General features: G+C 41.2%; 1 protein-coding gene across 1 annotated transcript in view; it reads right to left on the reverse strand.

The window, feature by feature from the left end:
- The window catches only part of ACSS3 (acyl-CoA synthetase short chain family member 3), a gene marked incomplete at its 5' end in the record, with an annotated part of 91,906 nt that extends 88,368 nt beyond the window's left edge, over positions 1 to 3,538 (reverse strand). Inside the window, one exon of the mRNA XM_082308956.1 lies at positions 3,222 to 3,538. Coding sequence (XP_082165082.1) covers positions 3,222 to 3,538 — 317 coding nt within the window. The remainder of the gene's footprint in view (positions 1 to 3,221) is intronic.
- Positions 3,539 to 20,067: the final 16,529 nt, after the last annotated feature.

The following is a 20,067-nucleotide window of genomic DNA, read 5'->3' on the forward strand; positions in this document are numbered from 1 at the left end:
AACGGAAAAGGCTAAAGAAAACCCACTACGGCATGCTGCACGTTTCCTTCATGCTCTTAAAGTATTTAGAGAAAATGAATTGGCATTTGCCTTACAGCTACATTTTAAATACATTAACTGCCTCCTTCAACTTCTTCAACTGAAGTAAATGAGACCAGAAAATATATGAAAAGTATCTGTTTCCGTAAGCCTCACATTTGGCAACTAAAACCAAAGATACTGAAAATAAATGGATATTTATTAATTGACCTAATAATATGTCTCTGAAACAGGAGATAAATTCTAGCTCAAGAAGAACATACATGAACTTCTTAATACTATTTTTAAGGTCTCCATAAACTGCTTCCTAGGTAAACCTCTGAACCAGAACTACATCTTTACCCTGTTAGACCAGCAAGACATCTTTTTCTTGGAAGCCTGGCCTTTTCCTCAGTTCTGTTCCATCCTCTTTGTTTTCTCTTCAGCATGTCCTCTGAAAGAGCCTCTTGTATCCCCTCACTCTCTCTTATATTCAGTCTTTTCCTCAAAGAACTTATCTATCTGTCATCCTGCCGAGCACACTGAATGCTGGTAACCATCTGGGACTTCAGAGGCATTAGAGTACTACACTAGTATCACATACAGCCTGGTATCACTTAAGGTGAACTTAAATCAAAAAAGAAATAAAATTGCATGTTGCACATTAAGACATTAAAGAGGATTACACAAATTTGAATCGCTTAATGTTTTATTATCCACAGCAGAGCAACAGATACCTGACAACCAAACAATAATTATGACCTGATGTTGAGTCTTCAGAGACTTGCATCTTTGCGTAATCCCACGGAATCACAGACTGGTTGATGTTGGAAAGGACCTCTGGAGGGCACCTGGTCCAATCTCTCTGCTCAAGCAGGTTCACCTGGAGACAGTAGACCAGGACCATGTCCAGATGGCTTTTGAATATCTCCAAGAACAGAGTCCACAACCAATTCTGTGCCAGTGCTCAGTCACCCTCTAAAAAAGTGTTTCCTGATGTCCAGAGAGAACCTCCTGTGTTTCAGTTTGTGTCCATTGCCTCCTGTCCTGTCACTAGGCTACACGGAAAAGAGCCTGGCTCTTTGCACCCTCCCTTCAGCTATTTGCCCACATTAATGAGATAATTTCAGTCTGTGGCAATCTGCATCCACAGAGGGAGAAAGATGCATGTGAGGCCAGAAAAGACCCCTGGAAGATAAGTCTGACTTCAGCTCATGAAACTTTATCCCTGCCATAAGACCAAATAACTTCCATCTGAGAAGTCACAATGCTTTAAGACCTAACCTTGTTACTTCCAGCAAGCAAGCTTATCATTCTCAACAAATCGAACCACACTTGTTTGACAGAATCTGATAGCAAAACCATGATCACTAGTGTGCGTTATGTTCTCATTCCTTAGCTCTTAAAAAGTAACCGTTGTACTGACTTCTTCATTATTCTGTTCAGCAATGCCAGAGCCAGTGATCTTTACTGGTCTTTAATTACGCAGACAATCCTATTTGCCTTTGTGAATGGTGCCATAACCTAGAAATCAAGGTCAGTGGACCACAGGTCTCCCTATCCATCCATTTTAGGACTTCTGATTGTTATACAGTCCTGCTGACTTAAAAGAGATTTATCCTGGCTGGGCGCTGTTTAACATTCAGCTTAAGACATATAAACAATTTATACTACTAGAGGTACCAAGCAGTAACATCAGACACCAATAAGAAAGCAAGCCCCATTCTGCTGGTTCTGTATCTCTTCATTCAGGCAGATTTGAGAGTGATTAATATTTTTAATTATATTTTGAGAATTATTAGTATTATTAGTATTTTTAAATTAAAATCAAACAGAAAAATATAAAAATGGCAAATAACATCAAGGTTGATAACACACTGATGTTTTCAGTCTTGCTGAGTAGAATTTACACCAGTCAAGGACTTTTCAGCTTCCCATGCTCTGCCAGGTGCACAAGAAGCTGGGAGGGAGCACAGCCAGGACAGCTGACCCAGACTGGCCAAAGGACTATTCCATACCATACGATGTCATGCTCAATATATAAGCTGGGGGAAGAAGAAGGAACAGGGGGGACATGTGGAGTGATGGCGTTCGTCTTCCAAGTAGCCGTTACGCGTGATGGAGCCCTGCTCTCCTGAGGATGGCTGAACACCTGCCTGCCGATGGGAAGTAGTGAATGAACTCCTTGCTTTGCTTTGCTTTGCTTGAGCATGCAGCTTTTGCTTTACCTATTAAACTGTCTTTATCTCAACCCACGAGTTTTCTCACTTTTACCCTTCTGATTCTCTCCCCCATCCCACCAGGGGGGAGTGAGCAAGTGGCTGGGTGGTGCTGAGTTGCCGGCTGAGGTTAAACCACGACAGTACCAAAGATGACCCACATCCTGCGTTGCCTTTTTTATCCTACATCAGCTTCTCCTTGAGAAAAGATCAAAGAGCATGATGTAAACTTACTGAATAAGAGGCGATGGTCGTCAACACAAAATTTTAACAGGTAAACCGCCTTTGAAAAAGTACTGAAAATCCTATCCGGTAATTTATAAGAAGGGTATCACATTCTGTCTTTGGGCAGTTTGCCATTCATCACATGGATATATATATTACAACGCCAATGCTTTTGCCAAACATTACCTTAACCACATCTTTTAAATTATGACCTACTTAGATAGCTTCTACGATTAAACATCTCTGAAAGCTGCTGCTTCTGTGTTTTCACACACGTGCTTCCCCTGGCACTGGATGCCCAGTTTCTCGTGCTCGCAGCCGCCTGTTCCCAAGCCAGGCCCAAAAGGGCCTGGATGGGGGAGCTTCAGGCGCACACACCTGTGTCACCCACACATCACACCCACACACGTGCACGTCACAGCTGTCACAGTGCACGATAACTCCTGTCACAGTGCACGATAACTCCCCTCTCGCCCCAACACACTCACCCACGCTGCTTTTAATCGTTAACCTTAACCAAGTGTAATTATTAAACTCCCCCATGCTCTGCAGCCACCTCCTTCCTCAGCGCCGGCGTGCTGACCACCCCAAGTACGCGCTGGGGTAGTTCTGCGTCGACCACACGACCCCACGCCCAGCACAGCCCCAGCCCCCGTCAGGCAACCCGCCCCGCTACAGCCGGGCCCTCCCGCGCCCGGCCCCGGCCCCGGCCGCGGCCCCGGCCCCTCCATCGCCCCGGGAGGTCACAGGCAGACTCACCAGGAGGCGCTGCCGGGGCGGCCGCTCTCCAGAGCCCGGGCCCAGGGCTTGTACCACTGGATCTGCTCGGCGGCTGCTCCCCAGACTTTCTCGGGCTCCGCCACGGAGGACCTGAAAACTTCCTCGTACTCGCCCAGCGCCCGGGAGGAGGCGGCGCGGCCGCCGGGCGGCGGGCGGCGGGCGGCGGCGGCCCAGGCCCGGAGCGGGCTCCCCGCGCAGGGTCGCCCCGGCCGCCACCAGCCACCGCCGCCGCCCCGGGCCGCCGCCGCCCCCGCAACAAGTTTTGGTAGCGCCGCCAGCCTGCCCGGGAAACCCATTTTCCGCGGCCTTCAAGGGAGAGGGGCCGCACGGGCTTCGCTAAGGCTCGAAAAAGCCCTCGCACGGCACAAGACGGAGCGGCGGCGGCGGCGGCGGCTCCCCGGGGCCCGCGGGGCACGGCGAGGCCGCCCCCGTGGCGGGCTGAACTGCCCCCGCCCCGCGCTCCGGCGCTGCCCCCGGACGCCGACTTCGCTCCGCAGCGGCCAGGAGCCGGGGGGGCGCGGAAGCGACTCGGAGGAAGGCGGCGAGCGTCGCCTCAGCCGTGACCGGGGCCGCCCCAAGCGGGGGCGGGCGGGCGGCCGCCGCGGCGCCCCGCGGAGCCGCCGCGGGGCCGGGGCCGGCGCCATGTCGGGGGGGCCCGGCCCTGTCGGCGCTTGGCTGCGACCGGCGGCGGGGGGAGACTGAGAAAGGGGAACCCGAGAATCTGAGATGATTTTTAACTTAATGATTTGGATGACATGTAGCCATAATTCTCCTCAAGTAAGACATCCTTGCTTTGAGAAAACTTCCCTGCGATAACATGAGGCATACCGTTCGTACCGTTCTCTTTTCCAGAAGACCTCCATCATCCGTAGCGGAGCTTTTGTTTTGCACATCTTGTCATATATTTAGAAACCCTTCCTTTCAGTGGTAATGTTTCAGAGTAGTACAACGCACGAGACAGCTAAGACATACACCAGCTTCAAAGGCCTTTTTTTTGTCCCTTACGAAATTATTTTACTGCTATAAGAGGTCTATCCATTACCAGTCTCTCAGGAAATTCTTCCTGCAGTCACGTTATAAAAATGTCATATGGCTAAGGGGAACTCTATAATGTGTCTTATATTCGTGGTTAACTCAGGCATATGTTACCTGACTGTTGTGGAATTAGTGCAACAGGAACAGAACAATATATCACATTACAGGGAAAGGAATAGGGATGAGAAGAACTAGACTCTTTACCCACTACAGTAGGTTTAATACATGAAATCAGCCTCTTATCCTGGCTCAAAAAACAACAGGAGTGAAGGATTTGGCCTATAGAGTTCATCAGAATTTTTAGGTCACCCTCAAAATTACTGATAGTCTTTCAGCATAAAGACTGGTTGCTGATTCTCTTTCTGAGGTAAATATAATTAGCTGACAGAGAGTTTCCCATGGCTTGCAGAGCCTATTAGCATTGCCCAGTGCTGTACGAACCACCGGTCCTGCGCGGCACTGCAGTTCACCTCTCTTTCCTCCCCATCAGTGCCACAATAACATACAGCCCTCAGCAGCGTAATGTGGTTTCCAAAATGTCCAAGTTAAGGATCAGAGACTTATTTCTAAGAAGAAGTTAATACCCCCAAAACCTAAAACACCTGAAGGACTAAGCGGACATTTTATGAAAACTTCCCTACTGCAAGGTAAAGGCTACAGCATGCCAACAAAGCAAGAAAATAAAAAATACGTTTCTCAAAAAAAAAAAAAAAAAAAACAAAAGAAAAAAAACCCATGTTCTCAAACATAATAATTTTATGATTACGTTTGAGAACGTTGCTTTCTCACATACTTTCACCACTGTGACAGGACAATTGCTGAGTCGACTAGCAAAAATTTAACAAATAAATAAGTAAAAATAAAGAGAGAAGTTTGCAGAGACTGTAAACACTGTGACACCATGACAGCCCTGAAATCAGATGCCATTGCTGGATGCCTGGTAGTATTGCACGCATTGTACATATGTGCCTGAAGAACACAACTTCCCAGTCACATCACACATAGCTGATCTTAGCATTTTAAAAATATTCCCAGAATTATATCTTTTATTTCCTACCTTTATGATGGCTAGGCTAATTTTGACTTAAAAGAACCATTCTGACTGAAAATTGTTATGGAAACGTGATTAATTTTTTTTGGTGCCTGCTTAGAAATCAGCACACGCAGGCTTAGACTTGAGGGTGTTCACAAGCCCACGGTGTGGCTGAAGCCAGTGCAATGACTGTCTGCCTGAAGCATGCAACTGGTGGACTTAAGGAGGTATCAATTGCCTCAGCCCAATTTGTGAAGTCCACTCCCCCAAATCAAATTGTTAGAGGTACATTATGTCCACTCCCGAGGAGTAACCCTTCATATTAATTGCCTTACAAGCTACGTTCTTCAGATCACCAGCACTTTGATGCCCATCTAGTTAGGAAGGGACCTATAGCAACTGGATGCAGCCAGCATCTGGGTGGTGATAGCAATCTATTTCTGAGCTGGAACAACATCTCCCTTTTCTCTACTGCGGAGAAAACTCTCCAGGCCAGGCTAGCTAAAGTATTTAAGTATGCATGTTCTGTAGCATGTTAGTTGTAGGCACTAACAGTGAAAGAAGTATCCTGAGATTTAAACACTTAATGGTTGTGTCTGGTGATGCCTAATATTTCTGGTGGTGTTGAAGAGCTATGCTAACCTTTTTTCCACTCTGTCCATAGTGTGTGTTTAATGTGAAGATATAAGCAATTTGGCAAAGGAATTTGCATTGCAACAGTAAACGCTCTGGTATTCATTTTGAATATACGTCCTACTAGAAATGATATACCAGAGGTGTAGGGGATACAAATGAACTTAATTGGAACATGAAGTGCATTAAATTCCTATTTTAGCTAACATCCTAATATCTGTTTCCTGAAGGAATGTTACTCATTAGAGTATCTGTGGAACATACTTCGTTAATTAAACTACTCACAGCCCATACTGATAGCAAAAAGGGTAAAGAAGGGAGTGCTAGTTCTCCCAATTGCATGCTAGTAATTTAAGGTTCACTTATAAATGCCATTATAGCGGATTTCTGAACTGATGAATTTTCCCTCTAAGGACTTTTTTCTTTTTTTGCAAAACTTGATGCTTCTGAAATTCACACTCAACAAAGAATTTTGAAGTAATGTCAAGTGACATGTGCAGCAATTACCTTTGTAGCTGTAGACTTATGTATGTTTCTAGGCATAGGTCTAGCACAGAGCAAACGGTGAAACATGGCCTGGGTACTTCTGCAATTGCAAAATAATTTATCTGAAGCCTTTCTTTTGTTTAAAAAGCATTTTTTCCGCAACTGTATCCTTTATTGTGAGGCATGCATGTTTGAAGATATATGTATGTTGAAAAAAGATTAGCAGAAAAGTGTTATATATATGGTCTCCTGTATATGAAATGTTCTGACTTCCAAACCTTGGTGATTCGTATTTCAGTTAGAGTCCTTTTGTACGCACAAATTAAAACTGTAGTTAAACAATTAGTACACATGTTAAATCACTTTGCTATGGTCCTAAGAACTGCCAGTCTTGTATGAGTAAGTTTCACAGTCCTGTATACCATTGATGTCTAAAAAATAGAGGCACTCAAAGTTTTCTACAATATGCAATAGTCTGCAGAGTTAAGTTAAAATCAAAATAAACCTCTCCGTTTTCCTGAAAGGTGATGGAAATAGTAGTGGTAACCAGCACCTTCTAAGGTACGTAAGTAGATATAATTTTTCTTCCAGTTTTCTATCTAGTCTTAGAATATTAAACATATCACAGCTTTACTTGGAATCCACTAAAAATCTTGTACAGAATTCAAAATAATTAAATTATTACTTGAAAAAATACATATTTGTATAGAAATGTTCGAGTAGATATTTTGACTATTTTTAGTGAATACAAAAGATGCCATGGTTTGTTCTGCAATAGTAAGATCTGGTCATAGGGGAAAACAAAACAAAACAAGCAAACAAAACCAAAACAAACAAAAAAAAAACCACAGAAATACCTATACTCACTGCTCTTCTTTGTGTGACGGCTGCCTTCCAGCCTAAATATGCCTTCATGTCAGAGGTCTTAGGTATAGTTAGTTTTTGCAGTACTCAGAATAGTGATGCAGTGCTGAAATCAGTGTATCCATGGTGGATCACCTGTCTGTCTGCCTGCTGAAGTGCTGGGAATTCATGACTTTCTGTTTATTTTTGTCTTCTGGAAATGAGTGTGTGTAGTGTGCTGGGAGACAAATGATGAAAACTTCTAAAAATGTTAAAATATCTGTCTCTGCAGGCAGAAGCCACTTTTTACAGACTTCTGGAAAGTGTTGAAATGAAAGTCTGTGACTCAATCCAGGTGAGAATGAGTTAGAGATCCTCTGGGATGAAAATGCAATTTTAGTATCAATTATTACTGATGTTATCATTTGATTCCTCCCCAAGGAGGTCTTACAGTTCAGGACAACCTGTATTTCATCCATATTTTTCCAGATCTATGTTCTCTTTCAGAAAGCTTCTCAGGCATATGCTTAGCTTTGTTCATGTAAGTAGTCTTACTCACATGAGACCCTGCTAAATCTGAGTCAAATGTTCAGGCAGCTTTGATAAAACTCTGCTGGGCAATGAACTTTTATACTTCTCAGTTCTAAGAAGACTTTGAAAATGTGAAAAACAAAACCAGACAGATAATGGGGATTTCTTAATTTTTAAAAAAACACTAAAAAAACCAACACACCACCTAACAAATCAAGCACATGAAAGCAAAACAGTTTCATGCAAAAGCAAAATTTATGATATGTTCTTCAGTATCTAGCCATGCTTGAGGAAAAGAGTCCATTGTAAATTCCATGGGGGACAAGTAGAATTTTAGCTTCTGCTTTGCATTCCTGCTGCTGTGGGTTTAACTTAAAGATATGATGATGTAATTTTATAAAGTCATTGAACTTTGATTTTTAGGTCATCCGTGTCCCTGAGCTGCCCAGCTTCCTGAAATTGCAGATTATCGATTATTTGTCTCCACAAGAGTAAAATCTGCTGGTTTATCCAAAGCTATTCCCAATTCTTTGATATGCCTCTACCACTGTTTTCCAGATCACTGCATCAGAACCATCACAGGTACAAGCACTGTTATTACAAAACCTTCAACATTCAATATATATTCTTTGAAGGGCACAAATGGACTTCAGTCACTGGCATTCTTATTGATGTTCCTTTTGAACTTGATAACAAAAACAACCATGGATTTCACAACTGTTTTTTTACCCAGAAAGTTGTCTTTTTCACAGAACTACGAAAGAGTCCATTAGCCCTCAATCTAAGTGTTAATGTCACTATTGGCATAAAAATAAAGTAATTTTAAAATTACCTGTTATATCAGTATTTCTTATCAGCAACACTGTCAAATTGAGAATACAGCCCAAGAAGTATGAAGAAGTTAGCGACTACTAGAGGAACACTATGCTTAAAAATTGCAATGACTCTAAGTCCTATTTTCAACCTTCCTTGCCTGAGATAAAACAGGAAAGCTGATTTTTCCCAGAATATTCAGACTTGCCTGGGTCTAAGATACGGAGATTCCGTCTCCTGTCTTGGAGGCGTTGGCGAGGGTGAGGGGGATATGGCTTGTATGTAGCTAAAGATGGAAAGAAAAAGACATATGCTTGAGATTTTCAAAACAATACCTAAAATCTAGTACTGAGCTACTTTCACACTCAAAGCTCTGCATTTCAGATGAGAGCTCTGGGCACACAAGGAGTGCAGGACTTGCATTATTGGCTGGGCTAAAGACTCCTAGGATGCTCCTAGGAGCACGGAGTTAGTTGGCACAGCTTTAGTATTTATCTTGTTGCCTGTCACATCTGTCTCTCTGCAAGAAGCTATTAGTCATATTGCAAGGACAGCAGACTTGCCTAGGAGCCTGGCCCATGGCAAATTATGGCTCAGCATATTAACATATACTGAAGGGCCTCTTTTTGTATAACTGACATTGGCTTAGCCTGCTCCATTTCTGGTTATCTACCAAAGTTTCATTCTTGCAATCCCATTCTCAACAGTTGCTGGATTTTGTCCTTGTGACATATTTCATGATCCTTATTCCACTACATAACTATATTCACTGCATGACAAGAAAAGCTAGTTCAAACACTGTGGAAATGTGCTGCTTTAGTTCATCTGCAGAATTCTCTTGCAAGCAAACAAGAAATTAATACCTAAATTGACTAAGTGCAAAGTCAATAGCATATTTCATTACAACTGTCATTTATTAATGTGTGTTATATTTTTAAGAATGCAAGTTCATCCAGAGCCATACAACAAATAATTCTGTGACTTTCTTGAATGATCCCAGTTTTGAGTAGCTCAGACTGGTGAAGAATGGATGAAATTTCACAGCAGTTTAGGGAAGAAATAGTAGCTGTCACTCAGTTTGTCCCAAATAACATCAATAATAATCTCTGGAAATAGCTTTTTCTATAGCTCATCTTGCAAATTAGCATGTCACAGGATTCTGGAAGAATCTAAATAAGAAAAATAGGCATGAATTCAGGCCCAAGAATCATTATATGAAGCAGAAAAACTCTTACTGGTAAGCCAGCAGCAAAACCATATGTCCAAACACCTTCAGTTGGACATTCAAGTCCACATTTTCTCATGGCCTCACTCTCTTATGGTGCTGAACTGGGCTGCCAGCCATTTACATTTGCACCCTCAGAAATACGATTCCAGAATTAAATTTCATGGCTATGGGGATTTTAGATTGCAAGGTAAAATTTTAGACTCACTAAATCTAGAGGCCAGAAGTCATTGATTATAACAGAGTAGAGGCTACACGCCCACCCTCAAGATACTGGTTTTTATTAATTTACAGTCTCTATAGTTATTTATACTAGTGTAAAATGAGTATAGCAGATACATGGACACTCATCCTGCTTTTCACACATCAAGGAGAAATTCAAGGTAAAAGGCAGTGAAGAACCTTCTGCCATCAGATAGCATATTTAAATAAGCTCTCTGGAACTGGAAAAAGGCAGGAGAACCAATTTCTCTGTCAAATCAGTATCATAGAAGTGGAATTCAATGAAGCAGATATCCCAAATTAAAACCTGGCCATTTGCCTTATCACCAATGTCCTATTTTTCCTTCTCCAAGCACCCTGAAGTTCACTCAAAGTACATATACAGTTCTGCCTTTTCAGGGTCAAAGGAAGGAATTTCAACATGCACACTGCATGTTCAAATATTTGCTCACTCCTGTTAAGGGAAAGCAGACTTCTAGGTATATGTTTTAGATAGTGCACAATATTGGATCTTCAGGATTTATTTTTCAGTAATAGCTTTAGGGGGCTTACACTCAATATTTCTGCTCACTGGAATAGCTGGGTTACTTATAAATCTAAAGGACATTCAGCTGGTTCTTGCTCAGCTATCCAGTGTATGTATTTGGACCTATATAACAGATGATATTTTACTGTGTAATTTAATAGCAAAGGCTAAATTTCCCATTAATTTTGAAGGTCTAGATCTCTAGTGAACTCTTCTTAAGCCATGTAGTTGTTATCACAGCCTTTGAGAAGACTGAATTCATGAATATTTGTGTGAAATGTTTAGATGTGCATTATGGAGGACAGCTTAAGCATCCAATGTGAGCTTGGGAATTTGTTAGAATTTTAGAACCAAGTCTTACGGGCTATACCCAAACAGGTTGCTTTATTGGCTGTCAGACCCCAAACAGCCCATTTAAATTGTCGTGTCCAGGTATAATGGTCTCTAGAAACCAGAGTCCAAAGTTTGACTTCTTGGCCTCCGGGAACATTAGGCCAGCAAAATCAATGTCCAGGCTTTACATCTCGTGGTGACTATTAAAAAAACCAACAACCTTGAGTAAAAGCTGAGTCCTCACTTTTTAAATAGATTTGTTTTTCATCTTGCATAAAAATTTTACATGGACTCAGTAACAGCTGAAAAACATTTTTATATGCAGTTAATTCTTTGATGTTTTAAAAAGTCTCTTTTCTTGTAAAGAGCCACCCTGAAGGATGGCTCTCCCTCTACAGAAGACGATGATGTTTCATACAAAACAAACAAACAAACAAAAAAAGCATCCTTCCTTGTAACAACTGGAAAAGCCAGATGGCATCTTCTGTAAAATTCAGTTCCCAAAAAGTTGACCTATTTTCTTGACAGATATAACATATTTAATGAAAAATGAACTCATGGGATTCTACTTTCCCAATAACAATATTTGCTCCCTTTTTACATCATTTATGATTTGCTACTAAATGTCATCTTGCCTTTTAGTTAAGTGTAGGTAAATCTGAAAAACAAAAGCTAAAAACCTGTCTCCTCTCATTCTGGCACTAACATAGACACGACAGTAGATAAAACATCATGAATAAAAAAGAAAAGCTTTCTATTTCTGCTTGCTAACTGCACCATAACCAAATATCACAAGATTCAGTATTAATACCTATACAAACAGTCTAGATCCTGTGAGCTACACAATCTCTGACCAACCTGAACTACTTTTTAAATTGTAAGAAAGAACTTGTTATAAAGAATATGTGGATGTTTTCCAAGTTTAATTTGATCAGCCCTTACTTTCTATTTCTGGCAATCAAGTGTTTTGAACACTAGGAAAAATGATGAATACCAAATCATCTCTCCTTCCAAAGCTAACTGCATGCACATATATAGGTTAACTTTTTTAGGACAACTACAGGGTGGTTTTCTGTACCATAACTACCTAGTTTGTTACAGGGTTTTACCAGTCTTAAAAATCTTCAGATCTAAGAATCCCCATGTATGGGAAAACATTCCAATCATACACATTTCTTTACATTTTAGTAATCAAACAGCATGACTAAACAAAAAGGATGGTAAAATATATAGACGAATTTAAAGAACTAAATTAATTTAAAATAAATTAATGAAAGAAATAAAATACTTCTTCATAAACTTTGTCTGATAATTTGTGGCAGTAACAGTCTTATTTTCCTAGCCGCTCCAAACATAAGAATAAAATCACAGTCTCAATATCAACCAATAGATTTATTTCCAGCTGTCAGACCAAGGATGTGTTAGGTTAAAGATCAGTCCCCTCTGATTTCTGTCTCAATACCTGTAATGCCAACTCAAGCAACAGGCTTGCCTGTAGACTAAACAGCTGAAAAATAGCCATATCCTCAGCCTTACTCTTCAGTATAAAGGTTCATGATAATTCCATTGTAATTTCGATGATGAAATTTCAGGAAAAAAAATCTTTCCTTTTCATATGCTGAATATTTTTTGCATACATTTTCAAGGCTTTTATAAGTTTTGCAAGGTTACCTCTAAATCTATGAACATTTTGCAAGAGCACATTTTAATGAGGCAAAAAAGGTGTTGTAATATAATATAATACAAACAAGTGGTAAAATCACAAGCATTAGTTTTCTTAATAACTTGTTAGCCAAAATCTTAGCCAAAGGAAGAATTACTCCATAATAACAAGTCTTCACAGATATTGGCCATCAAATTTTGGTTTCTCTCTGTATTTCAATATCAAAAGGATTAGGTAGTGTCACGCAAAGCAGACCCTAGTATAACTTCAATTTAACAAGCTATCCTAACTCTAAATTTCATTCTCTGTCACAAACTTAGCAACAAAGCAAAGAGAGGCCAATTCCACTTTCCGTATCCCTTACACCTTTGAAGCTACAGACAGAAAGCTCCCTATGACAGAATTGTTTATGAACCAATTTCACCCATTCAGTTATGCAGAATCTCTCTTAATCTTCCATTTTTGTCCAGCTACTCTAACCTTTTGGGTCTTCTCTTCTGACCGAGTTCAGTTTTGGCATTATTTTCTTGTCCTCTGAGGGTTTAAAGACCATCTCATTTTCATTGAACTAGTATATGCACTATTCTTCAGAGCATTTCATGGTCAAGTCCAAACTATTTTCTTCTTTTTTTAGTTTCCATGAGTCAATTTCACTTCTGGAGCTCTGACTTTTGATGTATTGCAAAGGGTCATCATTGCAGTGTGGGGAAAAATACAAAGACTTGAATATGCCTCTTAACACTCTCCATATATTCAAAATTAACTGCGTATTTGACATGTCAAAATATTGCCAGCTGAATTCTAAATGTCAAGGTTCTCTTAGATAATAACTTTGCATTTTGAATGCCTTCATTTGAGGACCATAGCCATCCTATAAACATTAATGAATTTATTTTCTCAGTAACCCTGTCAGTTAGTATGCATTAGAACCACATTTACACTCGGGTAAAGTAAAATGTTAAATACTCCAGTGTTATATGAATATAGCTCCACTAGGCATAATGATTTTTTCTCAGTTTACAACTGCTCCTTAGCCAAAATCAAACAGTAAGGTTTATGTCTAAGAAAGCATTTAGTTATGTATCCAAATAAATATTTAGGAAGAATCTCTGCATCTAAATTCAAGAGATCAATCAAAAAAAGCCCTGAAGCACCATAAACTATGCTACCACATTGCCCATTATGGTTACTGTTGACAACGAACATACAGGATACCTAGACCCTTCTCAAAGGCGCTAGGTAGCCTAAGCTGGGCATCTGAATTACTCCCTAACTTTATCTCCTGCTGTATGAGCAGGCTAGTCAGATACAACCCAGGCTGTGGACAATAGTACCACCTCCTTCTCTTCCACCATTAATGGCAAACAGTGAGGCCCCTTCGATTACTTGAAAGAACTTTTGCACACATTGATTCTTCAAGACAAGATTTGAGGGTCAAAAAATAATGGCAGCATCAAGCCACAACCTTGACCTGGCTGCCTAAGTTCCAGGAGCAGGGAGGGAAAGGGATCTCAGACATAGATTTCTATTCATTATTTCCTTTTGGCTCTCTGTAGGAGCCTGTTTTGTTGTTGTGATTGTCTGAAGAAAGTAAAGATATAAGTATGAAGGAAAATCTTTGTCAATTAAAGATGCCTGACTTTCTATAAATAAAAAATAACTAAAGCAGCCCTTTGTCAGTCTGAAGCAGCTCCAACCCACACCGCCTCTCACCTGAGAGCACCCTAATTGCCATAGCTAACCTGTGCAATGTGAAGGCGAGTCGGGACAGGAGGAAGAAGCCTTATTTTGTTGTCCAACAGTAGGACAGTGACTTGGAGATAGGAGCTGGTTTGCATTCCAGGCTTAGCTCTCAGGGTTATTTCACAGAATTACAGAATGGTTGAGGTTGGAAGGGACCTCTGGAGGGAAACTGGTCCAACTCTCCTGCTCAAGCAGGGCCACCTGGAGCCAGTAGCCCAGGACTACGTCCAGATGGCTTTTGAATGCCTCCAGTGATGTGCCAGTGCTCAGTCACCTTCACATTAAAAAAGTGTTTCCTGATGTTTGGAGGGAACCTACTGTTTTTCATTTTGTGCCCATTGCCTCTTGTCCTGTCACTGGGCACCAATGCAAATAACTTGGCTCCAGCCTCTATACACTCTTCCTTCAGGTATTTATATACATTGATGAGATCCCCCCTGAGCCTTCTCTTCTTCAGGCTCAACAGCGCCAGCGCTCCCAGCCTTTCCTCATAGGAGAGATGTTCCAGCCCTTTAATCATCTTAGTAGCCCTTCGTTGGACTCTCTCCAGTATGTCCGTGTCTCTTTTGTACTGAAGAGGCCAGAACTGGACACAGCACTCCTGGTGTGGCCTCACCAGGGCTGAGGAGAGGGGAAGGATCACCTCCCTTGACCTGCTGACAGCCCAGGACACCATTAGCCTTCCTGGCTCCAAGGGCACATTGCTGGCTCATGTTCAACTTGGTGTCCACCAGGATGCTCAAGTCCTTTTCTGTCAAGCTGCTTTCCAGCTCAGTGGTCACTAGAATACACTGGTGCATGGGGTTATTTCTTTCCAGGTGCAGAACTTTACACTTCCCCTTGTTGAATTTCATGAGGTTCCCATCAGCCCATTTCTCCAGCCTACTGAGGTCCCTCTGGATGGCAGCACAACCTTCTGGCCTATCAGCCATTCATCCTGGTTAGGTGTCGTCCACAGACTTGCTGAGGGTACATTCTGCCCCACATCCAGACCACTAATGAAGATGTATTGACCCTGCAGGGGTACACTGCTAGTTACTGGCCTCCAACTAGACTTGTGTTGCTAATCACCACCCTCTGGATTTGGCCGTTCATCCAGTTTTCAGTCCACCTCACTGTCTGTTTATTCAGCCCATTCAGCCATCAACAGCTTGTCTTTGAGGATCTTATGAGAGACAGTGTCAAATGTCTTAACTGAAGTCCAGGTAGACAACATCCGCTGCTAGCCCCTCATCTACCAGGCCAGTCATTTCATCATAGAAGTTTATCAAGTTGGTCAAGCATGACTTCACATTGGTGAAGCCATGATGATTACTCCTGATGATTTTCTTGTCCTTGATGACCCTGGAAATGGTTTCATCACCTTCTGAGTGAGACTGACCAGCCTGTAGTTCCCTGGGTCCTCCTTCTTGCCCTTCTTGAAGAGAGGAGTGACATTTGCTTTCCTCCAGTCTTTGGGCACTTCTGCCAGTTGCCATGACTGATCAAAGATTATCGAGAGTGGCCTCACAATGACATCAGCCAGCTCCCTCAGCACTTGTGGATGCATCCCATCAGGGCCCATGGACTTATGTATGTCCAGTTTGCTTAAGTATTCTCTGACCTGATCCTCTTCCACCAAGGGTACATCTTCCTTGCTCCAGACTTTACCCATGGTGTCTGGGACCTGGGATTCCTGAAGGCCGGTCTTGCTAGTAAAGACTGAGACAAAGAAGAAATTTAGTACCTCGGCTCTTTCCATGCCCTGTGTAACCAGGTCCTCTGTCTCTTTGAGCAATGGGCCCACATTTTCTCTAGTCTTCCTTTTGTCCCTTATATACTTATAGAAGCCCTTCTTCTTGTCTTTGACATCCCTGGCCAGATTCAATTACATTTGGCCTTTAGCTTTCTGAACCTCATCCCTGGATGCTCAGACAATGTCTCTGTATTCCTCCTAGGTCACCTATCCTTCCTTCCACCCTCTGTATGCTTCCTTTTTGTGTTTTGAGTTTGGCCAGGAGTTCCTTGTTCATCCACACAGGACTCCTGGCATTTTTGCATGCCTTGATATTCTTTGGGATAGAACTCTCTTGAACTTGGAGGAGGAGATTTCTTGGTTTATTGTATGGGTTTTATATAAAATCCACAAAAGGGAAAAGGGACAAAGACATTCCTCACCTGCTGCCTTGCCCACAAAAGACACACTCGTGTGTGAGATACAGTGCTGGAGGTACTAAGCTGACTGCAAATTACAGTACCTGCAGTGTTCCCCCAGCCTTTGAACAGAGGAATTTCAGGCTGCAGGTTTGGAGTTAAAGCCTCATCTACCGAAACATTGATTTAGGTATCTCAAACTTTTTAAAAATTTTTTACACGCATATAGCCCTTATGTAGTTGCACCTCAGTCAGTTGAACCTGAGGACTTTTAAATAAAGGGATGTATGTTTAGATGGTCTGTTGAACTGGAACTCTCAACAACCTTGTAAAAAGATGTACAACACAGTCATGTTAAAATGTGTCCTCATTTATACACAGTACAGCATTTTTACACCTGTTTTGCATGGGTCTCTTATGGTTAAATAAAGCACAAAGCAATAACAAATAAATCCTCTTTTTTGTTTTTGAACTTGTGATCTAGAGATGATTAATGGTAGCTCTTTAATCAGGCTGAGTTACTTATTTCACTCAATTCTAAGACTTATGTTCTAATGAATCCTTTACAAGAAAAACATGTACTGGTTATGTTATAGCTGTATGTGCTTGAGAGGGTATTTGTGCTTTGTTGTTGCTTTTTAATCATCTTTAAATTTACTACTTCTTGTAATGGACACTTGTGTATTTATAACAATATTCTGTTTACCCCTTAGATTATTCATGCCTGACTGGCTAGCCTACTGTGGAAAAAGGTTTAATGAGTTTCAAGGGGATAGCACTATAAAAACAGGAAAAATATAAAACAAGTGACTGAATGCTAATGTAAGCCTCTAGCTAAAACATATCATTCAAGCCTATGATAATAGACTGTTCTCCCATGATGTACCTCATTTTTTAATAGAATACCTTTATTCCTAATTGTACAGTATCTCCTCACCTAATGTCTTTCTAAATGAACCACACTGTAGCTAAGCATTTCAACAAAGCACACCCTAAAACTGAGATGGTTGCCCCTACTCTGAACCTTTTACTTGTAACAGCTCCATGTATTAGCAGGCTCCTCTATTTCACATTTTGACTTTCAGAAAATTCAGCTCTTTCCTCATGGTGACTCCTATTGACAATGGACAACTTCCACAATGAAATCCGATACTGCCATATTCATGTTTGAATTAGACACATAATCCCATAATTTGTTTGCATCAATTGTTTTTATTCAGGAAAACATAGATTTCACTTAGCTACTTATTTCTTTTGGTAAAATATGTTTATTGTTTCTCCCAGTGCTAAATTTGTAATTAATCTTCACAACATTTTATCTAATTGCGTTTCCACAGAGTTCAACAACATTTTTTGGCTAAAAAATGCAAAATCAGAATGTCCAATTTGCCACAAAACTTAAAATCTACATATTCACACCAGTGGTTTATATTTCATATTTAATTCCTTCTCTCACTCACCTACAAGGATTTTGAGATTTATTGAAGCTTTTTCTATTTCTGCGCTCCTCTAGGATTTCTGAAGTCTTCTCTGATCTCAGTAGTGCCACAAAGTATCCTGCATTTGGCTTCTAAAGTATGTTAAATATTCTATCACAGCAAACTCTTCTGATCATGCATTACTGAAGGCTGGAAAAAAATTTTTTTTCACTTCCTCTGCTGTTAATCTGGCCTCTCATCCTGCTGTCTTTGAAATGTAAAGTTTATCTCCACTGACTGCTAGACAAAAGTCTTCACAGTGCATGCTGTATCTTCAGCTCTTCTTAAATTCACTGCAGTTTCTCCTGTTTTCTTTTGATGCACAATTTTGCAAATGAACAAAAATGAACAGAATGAAATCACCTATACAATATTTTCACCCACCACCTGTTGATTTCATTGCCTACTTCTTATTTTCACAGGGTCTTTGTCCCATTCTCTAATCCTTCAGTAAAACACCTTGAGATTGAGGCTACCCTATCCCTTGTCCTGGGTCACTGAATACTTCTTTCCCCCTTGCACAGGAGGGACAGGCATTGCGCACCTGAAGAAACAATGTCCCGAAAAGCTGGAAGAGAAAAGGGAAGTTTTGGCTATCGCTTTAGTCTGATACAAGATCTAGTGTGCTACTTTCACCACATATTTTCTGACCAATAATAAGGGTTTGTATATTTATGCATCTAGAGGCAGCAGAGAAAGGCCTTTCCACATCATCATTATATTGATCCAACAAAAATAGCTCATGTAAGTGAACATAAAGAAAATCAGTTTCAGTAATGACATATGTGTCATATACTCTGTCACCTCCCATTTTAAGTAGATCTGGAAAAGCTCATGTTGCTCTGTCGATAAAGGTACAGCAGAGGAACCACAGCCAAAGCTTAGCAACAGAAAAGCACAACATGGAGGGTCCTATACACCACCCTTTTTGCTGGGTAATTTACAGGCTGGATTTGTACAGCATTTCTACAGTGACCCATTCACAGTCCCCCCCCAAAAAGTTAAGATCTCTGTGAAAAGACGCTTTCAGAACAGAATGCCAGTTTTCTAGTTGTGGAAGAAAGCTGGCAGCCGGGGTGCTACTTCCATCTATTGCCACTGCAGGATTGCTATATACGGCCACACAAAATGAATCCAGGACCATAGAATCCACAAGCTGAATTATTCTCACAAAATTGCTAGCAAGCTAATAGCCATCCACAGAGGAATGTCATGCATCTACCGTGCTTCTGAATTTCTGATACTTCCCCCTCATCCAACCCCAGATGAATGACTTTTGAAGGAGTTGCTGCATTGTGTGGGGGAATGCAAAGATTTTTAGCCCCAAGGCCCCTTACCATTGTTGGAAGTGGTTATGAAAAGAACTGTGTGAGCTGCACTCCTGAAAAGAGTTTTTTATTACCAGACTTATATCTAATAACTTTGTCATTAATTCCTACACTGTGGTAAGCCTTTGGAGAACTCCAAAAGAGACATGGCAGTATCAGTAGTATAACGAACAAACAGTTGATAGGACTCAAGAGACAAATGTATACCGCTGAGCTGCTAGTAAGTCATTTAAACTCTGTGCTTTAGCCTCTTCGTCTATAAAATGCAGCCTTGACAGTGTTATTAACCATTGCTTCTGTGCAGCAGCGTGGCAATCACTGTGCCCTCTATCTACAGATTTCAACATCCTGCGTTTCTTTGCCACTTCCCCAGTTGCCGTAGGCCACTGACATCAAGAGTATTTGAATAAGTTCATGCTAAAAGTTAAGACATCTCTGGCTGCTTTGCCTTCTATCTTTGTGCTGGTTTTATATCAATAGTGCTTTTTGATATATGATTTTCCCCCTCTTTCCACACTACTCACAGCAATGCAGCCAGACTTGGGGATAGCTGTAATGACAAATGACTTCTCGGTTGTCATATTAACTGGCTTCTGCTTCTGCATACATTTAATGCAATCAACAAAAAATCTAAGTCAAGACAATTCAATCACAAACTAGATGGCAGATCCATCGCTTTCCTCAAAACCAGCTGTATTAAATAACAGGAAGTGAAAAATAGTCGGAATATGGTGAGTGTCGCAAGAACACAGCCTTCTCCTTGCACAGCCCAGGAAAACTTCTACATGAAGCTTCACACC

The sequence above is a fragment of the Platalea leucorodia genome (assembly GCF_965183815.1).
Source record: "Platalea leucorodia genome assembly, chromosome: 4".
NCBI lineage: Eukaryota > Metazoa > Chordata > Aves > Pelecaniformes > Threskiornithidae > Platalea > Platalea leucorodia.